The sequence below is a fragment of the Cebus imitator genome, unplaced genomic scaffold (genome assembly GCF_001604975.1).
Source record: "Cebus imitator isolate Cc_AM_T3 unplaced genomic scaffold, Cebus_imitator-1.0 Scaffold38, whole genome shotgun sequence".
In the NCBI taxonomy this organism is placed as follows: Eukaryota; Metazoa; Chordata; class Mammalia; order Primates; family Cebidae; genus Cebus; species Cebus imitator.
This window is the reverse complement of record NW_016107353.1, coordinates 1,401,539-1,411,464: the sequence shown is the minus strand read 5'-3', so window position 1 is coordinate 1,411,464 and position 9,926 is coordinate 1,401,539. Positions and strand designations below refer to the sequence as shown.

At 43.8% G+C, this 9,926-nt stretch overlaps 1 protein-coding gene across 8 annotated transcripts in view; it reads right to left on the bottom strand.

Moving 5' to 3' along the window:
- Positions 1–3,814: 3,814 nt before the first annotated feature.
- The window catches only part of ATP2B4 (ATPase plasma membrane Ca2+ transporting 4), a 116,594-nt gene continuing 110,482 nt past the window's right edge, over positions 3,815–9,926 (bottom strand). For all 8 annotated transcript variants that reach the window (XM_037737328.1, XM_017525367.2, XM_017525361.2 and 5 more), the window contains one exon: positions 3,815–4,797. In XM_037737328.1, coding sequence (XP_037593256.1) covers positions 4,772–4,797 — 26 coding nt within the window. In that variant the 3' untranslated portion in view covers positions 3,815–4,771. The remainder of the gene's footprint in view (positions 4,798–9,926) is intronic.

The window sequence follows — 9,926 nt, the reverse complement described above, 5'->3', positions numbered from 1 at the left end:
TTCATCAGCAAAAAGCTTTATTGGTTTCAAATTTATCCCTTTTAAAACTCTTCTTCTTCTGGTCTCAGTGGAACAACATATTTGAATTTCAGATTTGCCAGTTTATAGCATTTTTTTCCCCTAAGAACCATATAAATACATGCAAAACATTGTACATAGAGCTTAAATAATATCAAAATGCAAATATAGATTGGGTGCGCTGTTAAGCTGAGTTGCGAATTATGGCAACACACACTGGGGTATACGTTGGTTTGATATTACCCTTTGTTTGTTTATGTCATGCAGACCACAATAGTCAATCTTTTGTTTTGTTTTTCTTTTTTGTACAAAAATACCAGTGCTTGTTATACTAATTACTAAAAGAAGAAGAAACTCAAACATTCCTATCTGCGTGCTAATTTGAAAGAACAACGTAGATAGATTTGTTGGCACATATATATGGCATATTCACATATGGCATATATACATATGGGGAGAAAACGTGAACCAAAGGCCAATTCAGTTATGGGAGCTCATCTCCCTCCATCTCTCCTAATCAAGAGCAAAGGGAACAGCAGGCCTAACAGCAGGATTGGGAAGGCAAAAGGACTGGCACTGAGCTAAATCAAAGGGCGTCTGGTCTATTCGGAGGGAGAGGCTGGAATGGCTTAACAATAGCAGGCATCTGTAAGTGCCCACCCTCACCAACGCAGTGGGGGTGGTCCCTAGATATGAAAGGTAAGGAAGGGAATTCCATATTGTGATGGTACCACAGGCTGCTTCAATTGTAAGGCAAAGGAAGCAGGAAAGAAAGGAAGGGATGCATTTAGAGTTTTTTTGGCACAAACGAGTGTGCCACGCCCCTCTGGGTTTTCACCAGTGAGGTAACCACTCAGATTTAACTGTGCCAATTTTCCTATCTGAAGCTCAAGGGGAAGAAGAAACTCAAACCCTAAAGAACCCACAAGTATCTAGAGGGATTTTTAGGTGATCTCTCTCTTAACCCCTTTAGGGATAGGAGAGTCACCCTAGAGGACAGATGGTACTATGGGAAGGACCTAGCCCCAAGACTGTCACTCAGGGCAAGGACCAGCCATTGTTTCATCCATTTAGAATTCTGTCCCCATTTAATATATTGCACAAAATCTTTCTAGGGGAGGAAAGGCATCAATAACCTTGTGCAAAAACTCACTAATGGAAAACTCCAGGGGGAATAGGAAATACAAACCATGAAAAGCACAAACCCCAAATCAGAATATCCTTACAGACCAGGAGATATTAATGTCTTTGGTACCTCTCTGCCAGCTATTCTTCAAGAAACACAATTCCAACCGAGGCCCCTGATCCTAATCACTAATTAGGAAAGAGTCTGGCTATCCATCTGTATGGCGGCGTGGGGGGATTCATTTCCTGACAGCTGTATTCCTTGCTGGATATTTTCCTGACTTTCCACAGTTTACTACCCGTTTTTCTAGGTTTATTAAGAGAGGAAGCTAGGATGATGTGTTCTCCTTCTCCCCATCAGACCCTTTTCAAATCCAAAGCACCATTTTGGGGAAAAGTGTTATTAACTTATGCCAAATTTACCCACTGCCAGTTGGATCAGTGAAACTGAATAGAAAAAAAACTTCTATAAAAAACATATGCACATAGACACTTAAACTTAATTCCATATCAACAAAATTTATATTAAAAAAGTCTAGAACCCAACAATTTTTTTCCCCTAAGTATAAAGATGGCTGTTTGGAGAAAGTTAGTGTGGTGTATTGGTTTGAAACCAATCACAAATATACTAAGTCACCTGTCATGTCAAACAGCTGGTTATGTGCTCCCTTCCACAGGGCTACATGACGGCACTTTATTTTAAATCGTTTAAACAAAATACATATGGCTGACTCAAAAATATCAGTTTCTGATCTAAAGAAAACTATATTTTTTGCATATATTTCTGTATTTTCTCTCCTACTATGGAAACTAGAACACAAGAAAAAAACCGTTGACTTTTACAAAGTAGACACAAGCCCTCAAGAGTAACCCGTCAGGCACCATGAGAGTCTTTTGCGAACAGGAATGGTAAAACAGCCTTCAAAGCTTGTTATTGGCTTGCTATTTAAAATGATCTGAGGTAATACAAGACTTGATAGAATTAAATCTTCTAAAGTAGTTGATGAATATGTATGTTAACACTAAACCACCTTGGGTGAGCTGTTTTTTGCCCCATGAGTATTTAAGACATAAAAAAGAATTACTGAAGCATGTACATTTCACAAAACAAAAATCAAATTTGCTTTCCTGTTTCCTACAATGATGGATTATGGAGTCATAGGGATGTGTAGGGGGCATTGTGTCTTTATGTTTCCTACTGTGGACAGCTCAGGCGAAAGGGGTGAGGGAGGGCAGATCCGGAAGAAAAGGCCAGGTGGATCAGGTCACCTTCCTCTCACATGGGAATTTGGCAGTTCATACGCCTCCTCTACTTGACTCTCATCGCTCTAGAGACGGGGGGTGGGCGTCACTGTCTAATGGGAGGTGAGAGTCGGAGACATGAACTGACGCCTGCACAGAAGTCAACATCAACAAGGATACCAATGGAGCTCCTGCGAATGTGGCTCCACCTTGCCCCAGTAAGGAACACTTAAAAAATCTCCTAGCAAATTTCCCAACTCCTGAGAGGCAGATGGGAAGGGGATGCTTTGGGCAGTGTTCAGGGAATAAAGGCACAGGGCTTTACTGGGCAGCAGCTGGAGCACGTGGCAGAAGGGGGGTTGGAGGAAGGGCAGATATGCAGGGGCGTCTTTTGCTCCATTAAGTGGGCAAAATGTCACAGGGGCCTCCCACTTTGGATACATATTTTTCAAAATCAGAATATTTGAGAAAAGCTGGGACCTTCTCAGAGACTGGAAAAGTTGTGACATGTGGCAAAAAGTAGAATTAGAAACTAACTGGAGAGAATGTCAAAGCTGGTCCCCAGGCACCTAAGCTCAAGGTTTCTGACCCCTGCAGGAAGGTTTTCTCAGATCACTCTAGACTGGCTCTTTGGCCTCTCCCAAGGCTTCTCAACACTCATTCCCCACTAGTCAGTCTCACCCTGGAAAGCCTTGGCAGATGGCTTTGAAAGCAGTGGTCACCCCAAAGAGGAGCCCACAAAAGTCTGCTCTGATGGTCTGTCTTGCCCTAGATTTGCCAGCATCTGGTCCTCAATATGCAAGTCCAGTAAGGAGGCGGGGTCATACCCAGTTCATTCTTTTGCCACCACTTTAGGAATAAGAGAAAGCTCAGGCCTATGGTAAAAACTATATACCACACATATGCAACCTTCATGGGCAAGGCTGATCTCCCTGGCACTTAAAACCACATACACCTGACAAGATGGCAGGTTAGAAGCAGAAGGTAACCTGGCAACAACAGGGAAATATTCTTTTTATTTAAAAAAAACTTTTTTTTTTTTTAATAAAATGAGACAGAGTCTTGCTCCATCACCAGGTGCCAGGCTAGAGTGCAGTGGCACGATCTTGGCTCACTGCAGCCTCTGCCTCTTGGGTTCAGGCAATTCTCCTGCCTCAGCCTCCCGAGTAGCTAGGACTACAGGCGTGCGCCACCACGCCCAGCTAATTTTTGTATTTTTAGTAGAGACGGGGTTTCACCATGTTGACCAGGATGGTCTCGATCTCTTGACCTCGTGATCCACCCGCCTCAGCCTCCCAAAGTGCTGGGATTACAGGCGTGAGCCACCGCGCCCGGCCCAACAACAGGGAAATATTCTTACCAGCGCTTAATTGCTTCAAAAGGACCCTTTTAACAAAGAAACTGGTTGGATTCTAGAACAAAGTCAAGGGTTGTTTTGGGCAAAAGGGAAAAGGATCAAAGTTTACTCAATTCACACATATCCTTTCCATTTTCCTAATCACTATAACAAAAAAAAAAAAGGAAGGAAAGGGAAGACAAAAGAGCAAAAGAACCTTGGAGAAGTTTGACTGGAAGGGCAGAAAGAGTTAGAGGCTTCTAGGCCTGTAGGTGTAAGTTTTCAAAATGGGAAAAATTGAAAAACAAGCACACTACTGGCTGATTTTATATATTCCATCTCTGTCTCAATGTAGTCCACTTGGGGATATTTGTCTCCCTCTGAACCCTTAACTTAGCTTATAAATGGCACAGACTTAAAGGACAAAATCCAGAATTCAGGAGATGAACATCAGGGGAGAAGGTGGGTGGGTGATGTCAAGAGGATTGTCATCATTTCTTTACAAATGACAACTGACTACCAAGGAGCAGATTCTACCATTACCTGCCTGGGGTTTGACTGGGTCCTGCTACAAACCCCAAGTCAAGCTTAAGTTGAAATCCTTGTAGGTCTGTGCTCTTGCCTCTTCATGGTCAGGTGGGGGTTCACACATACTGCTGTTAACACAGCAGGTGACATGACAATGAAAAGTCCCATCATCACCTTATAGATGGGACAGACGAAAAAGAAAATAGGGAAAATAGGGATGAGAGTCAGAGAAAGAAAATTCACACTGATGTCTCTAGGCTCTGTAGAGGGCTGTCTGCGTGGGAGATCTGCGCTTGGTTGCAATCCACCGCGTTGTTGTTTGTGTTGGCATATGGAGTGACCTCACCATCCAACAGGAGCACCCTAGTCCCAAAGTTAGAAGCCTTGTCAGGATTTTCTTCCTCTTCCTCATCCAGGAGTGGTGTTCGTGGCAACTCCTCATCTATGGCAAATTCAGGGTGGGTCATGAAGTTGTGGATGGAGTTTTGGCTGTAGGGTTTCTGAATGCTTTCGTGGAGAGAACTATGGAACGCTTTGACCACTTTGATCTACACCAGGGAAAGGAAAAGGAGAATGAGAAAACAGCGAGGTGAGAATTGGCCGGCAGAACAAGGAGATGGTGGCTTTAGGACAGAAACGAAACCCAAACTATAAAACATGACTGCTCAACAACCAAAACCAAACAGTCAGAGGAGATCATGGGCCACCAGAAACATCACATGGCTCAACTTTCAAGCAGTGGGGTGGCTGGGGTGAGTGATGGCAAACAACTAGGATGTTTTGAAAGCTGCATTAAAAAAAGTAGAAAACCCAAAGCAAGGTTAGCATTCCCAAACAATCTACTTTTAAAACGAAACAGAAGACAAGAAGTTTCATTAGTTCTTTTAGATGGAGGGCAAGGACATGGGAACTAGATGCAAATTAACAGCCAAACTTAAAAAACGATTCAGACATGTGGATTTCTGTGTTGAGGCCAAACATTTTGTGAATGTGGAATGGAAAAATTATGCATTGAGGTTTAGTTATCTGTTTAAAGACCTCAAAGAGCCAGCATACACCAATGTGCACATAATACACGTTTGGTGACACGTGACCATGAATAACTTTGCAGCCAGGCAGACAAACCGATCTTCATTTGTGTCAGCAGCATGCAGAAAATTAACACTCTTCAATTTAATAATTTGCCCACTCAGCCAGGAAACATGCATATTTTTACATCCCACAACCACCACTGTGTCCCCTCCCCGCAAATAACACAGAACTTCACTCCTTCAGCCGAAGTGGATAAAATACAGGCGTCAAAAGATGACTTCCTCCTGCCTATTGAGAAAAGACCTGACTCTCAATGCATGTTCATGTCTCTCATGCACAGCAACTGTGCCCAATCATGCTGCTTTCTCCAGCTGTTTCCAAATTGTGAAGAGGAGCATGATCTTATGTGGAGAAGGGAATGAAAGGGACCAGGGAGAGAAACCTAATCCAGGAGGCAGTGATACAAACAAGTGGCATTTCTGATAGGGTGGATGAAGAGGATGAAGGAAAGGAAACCACATGCCATTTTACTGGGCAAAGGGAAATGCATTGCCCAATGTCAAAGTCTCTGCCCTACTGCACAAAAAGGAAGGGATTTGGTCAGTTCAGAGTCATGAAGAAGAAAATCGACATAATTGATTCTTGTGAACAGCTTTTGTTTGTCTGCAGGCACCAACAATTTTGGCAGATCTGCTTTTCTGAACTGTAGGTCTCTCTGAGTTGTGGCTTAGAATCGGGGTTGTTAGGATTGGGATAGAGGGAGAGGTCTGGAACTCTGAGAGGTTGGAGAGAGGGGCCAGGGGAAAGGTAAATTGTTGCAGGACAGTTTTAGTTGTTGGAAGGTGGCTGATCCTAGTCTTGTCCAAAAAATCTTCCCACAGAAAAGAAATGGGAGTAATGCAGGGGAAACTGTTGAGGTTAGAGGGGTAGGAGTGATGAAGGTGGGGGTAGGGTACCTGTTTCATTCCTCTGCCGTTTAAGCAAAAAGTATATTCCAGGAGAAGACACAAGAACTTGGACACAGCAGAGCATACAACGAGTCAGCCAAATAAACGGGTTGGATCGCTGTTCCAGTGCTTCCTACCACCATACAGAACCTTCATAAATGCTACTCAAAGCAGGCTCACTATCAATACTGTTGGTCCCTCTTCTCTGGAGGAGAATGTGTCTCTACTGGCTAAGGCTTTCCTTATCTTGCCCCACTCTGCTACAGCCTGCAGACCCACCCAGGTCTGAGGGTGCTCAAAGCTCAGTAGGCAAAGGACTCCTTGCCAGTCAATAGTATCAGCTCAACCCCTCAGCTAAGAAGAATCAGGAGGGCCGGGCGTGGTGGCTCACGCCTGTAATCCAAGCACTTTGGAGGCCAAGGCGGGCGGATCACCTGAGGTCGGGAGTTCAAGACCAGGCTGACCAACATGGTGAAACCCCATCTTTAAAAAAAAAAAAATAATAATAATAAAAAAGAAGAATCAGGAAGCATAGGCACACACTCACCATGCTGAACAGATAGTGAGGAACACATTTTTCTTATCTGATTCCTATTTGACCATCTGATGTGTGAATTTTACCTGTCATGTTGCCTTTGCTCCAGATCTAGGTGAGATCAGATGGAATGGAAGCTCCATCTGGTCTTCAGGAAGTCTCAAGTTTTCATTGATCTACATAAAATCTCAGAGCAAGGCAATTTGGATTAAGTGAGTCCAAACCCAGTGCCTTCTCCCTTGGCCCTGGTACAGATACAATGGCCAAGGTTTGAGTCCAAAGTCATCCCACTCCATCAGGGTCATCACTGTCAGGAGTGATAACATAGCCCACATTTTTCATGTGCTCTCAAGATCTAAACTGAATATTACAGGAGGGTAGGTGCCTTTAGCCACCAGTATATCATCTTCAATATCAGTGATTTTCAACTTCCTGCTTCCATTTAATTGAATACTTTATTGAAACAATTACATGTGAAGTCCACTTATAGAAAATAAATTTTTAACAATTGGGGTTGGAGTGCGTGTCTGGAGCCCTGTTTGTTGGCTTTTCCTCTCACCTGTTGGGGTAAACAATGAGGGAGATAAAAGTGAATTGGGGATGGGTAGATGGAAAAAATATGGGAAACATCTTTTAGGGATTAAGAAACAGTCATCCAGCTAGACTGCAGGACTTCTGGAATCTAAAGGGAAACCAGCCACCTGTAAGGGAAGCTCACGTGAAGAGGGGTCAGAGAGCTAGGGAGCACCAGCTGGCTTGGTGGGTGGAGAGAGGGAGAGAAGGGTAAGGGAGGAGAGGGCATGGGGCTGTGCCAGGATGCCTCAACTCCAGCACTGGCCTCAGAGAACACATGCTGATGAATAACCACACACTATTTCACCACCAATCCACCCAGGGCTGGCCTCTTCCCTTCCTGGAGCATGAGGCCTCGTGGATGAGCAGTCAGGGCTAGTGAAGCAGGTGCAGGGAAAGTTTTGTGCACTCACCACACAGCCAGTTAACCCTTCCCTCCCTGGTCATCATTTCTCAAAACCTTGGGGAAATATCTCTTCTGGGGCTCTGGCCTACAGGTGGAAGTGGCTGGTTGAAGGACAACTCTTTTCATGACTCAGTAGACTGGGTATGAGTGCTAAGGGCTACTCTCTGCAGCTCAACGAGTGGGTAGGTGAAGACCCCATTTCCTCAGCCAGAATATTCTGTTTTCTGCTCTTTTCAGAAACCAGGAGAAGAGGATTAGGGCCTCCCTATGCAGGGAAATCTTAGAGATCTATCTAATGAAGGTAGGACAAACAGTTGAATTTATTTGGAGCTCTGGAACGGGAAAGAGGGTTTTAAAAGGTATGGCTATAACTTCTAGGAGCTCCAACTAAAAAGGCACAGCTGGAGAAAGAGCAGGTGTGGCCTGTCTCTCCTCTGATCTTCTAGCCTTTGAGGGTTTGGAGCATACCCTCTACCAGGTCCTCTACAAGATCCCAATGGGCTCAGTCTTCTGCTTAGTCTCCTTCCACCATCAAACCATCAGGACATCTGCAAATAATATTTCCTACCAGAAAGGAGTAATTAAAACAGAACAGAAGCTAGTTAGAAGGGGATGACAGAACTTTAAGGAAAAAAGGAATTAAGTATGAAAGGACTGCTGTGAGAGGTTCCTGGATGTTTGCAGGGCAAGGCTTACTTAGTTCGTTCTTGCCTGTTTTTTGACCTAAAGAAATCGTATGCATCTCTATCAAGCCCCACCCCCATTCCTCATATCAGAACAGTTCGGCTAAAAAGACAAAACAAATCTAAGTCTGGTCAACCCACACAGTCCACGATCATGTGAACCACAGACAAGGCCACTGTTCTTTCTTCAGCCCCTTCCCAGAGATGGGGGATGAGGCTGGGAATGGGGAGGAAGGAACAGACTGAACACTCAGATTTTGAAACCCACATTATATTCAACACAGATAAACTTCTTCCCACATTATCAGCAGAGAACTAGCTACTTTTTCTCTCCTCCGTGAGTCCCGTTTGGGGACGGGAAAATAAGCAGGAATAGGAGGGCATGAGCATTAGCAAGAACCCAAGAACCTACCAATGGGAACACCAGATCTTAGGTTGTGGACTGATAACATTGCAATTGAAAGTCTTGCTGAGAAAGGGGTTCCTAAAACTTTATATGCAAAATAAGAGCTTGCTGTTGGTGAAACAATCAAACTAGAGGAAAGGAGAAGCAAAATAAAAGGGACTCCTCTTCAGAAACTCCTCAAAAAAGTTTAGTAAATGAAGAAAAAAACATTATTTTGACTCTTTTGTATATTTCTCCTACCTTGATATCAATTAATCAATTTTTTAAAATTTTTTAATTTATTTTAAGAGATGGGGTCTCGCTATGTTGCCCAGGCTGGAGTGCAGTAGCTATTCACAGGCATGATCCCACTACTGATCAGCATGGGAGTTTTGACCTGCTCCGTTTCCGACCTTGGCTGGTTCACCCCTCCTTAGGCAAACTGGTGGTCCCCCGCTCCCGGGAGGTTACCATATTGATGCCGAACTTAGTGTGGACACCTGATTGGCATGGCGCACTACAGCCCAGAACTCCTGGGCTCAAGCGATCCTTCCACCTCAGCCTCCTGAGTAGCTGGGACTACAGGCACGGGCCACCACGCCCGGTGAATTAATTGATTTTTAAACCAGAATCCCTGGAAAGCAAAATAATGTGGATGTTCAACCATATACATTTGAACTGAACTACCTTCTTTTCTTCACCTATAGCTACAACTTGGTATGCTAAAATTGCCAGTTAACAATACAGTGGTAGCCAAATGGACTATTATTTTGACCAAGTTTCATATTGGCTCAACTATGACAGGTCCATTAGTCAAAACACACCCACAGGCATATTAGCTGCCTTCCTACCTTTCTTCAAAAGGTACCAAACTTTGCCCCCATGTAAAGAAAGTTCCTGGGTTTTCATTAGGCCTATCCTCACATCTAAGCTTAGGAGGTAGAGTTCGGACTCAAAGGAGAAGGAGGAGAGGAGAGGAGCAACAACATATTCCAGCAAAGCAACAAACAGACAAAAAGGCAAAGCAAAATAAAACAAAACTCAAGGAAGAAACAAGCAATGCAGAGGAACAATCAGAAAACAGAATTGTTGTCTTTAAAGAGTTAAGGTTTAATA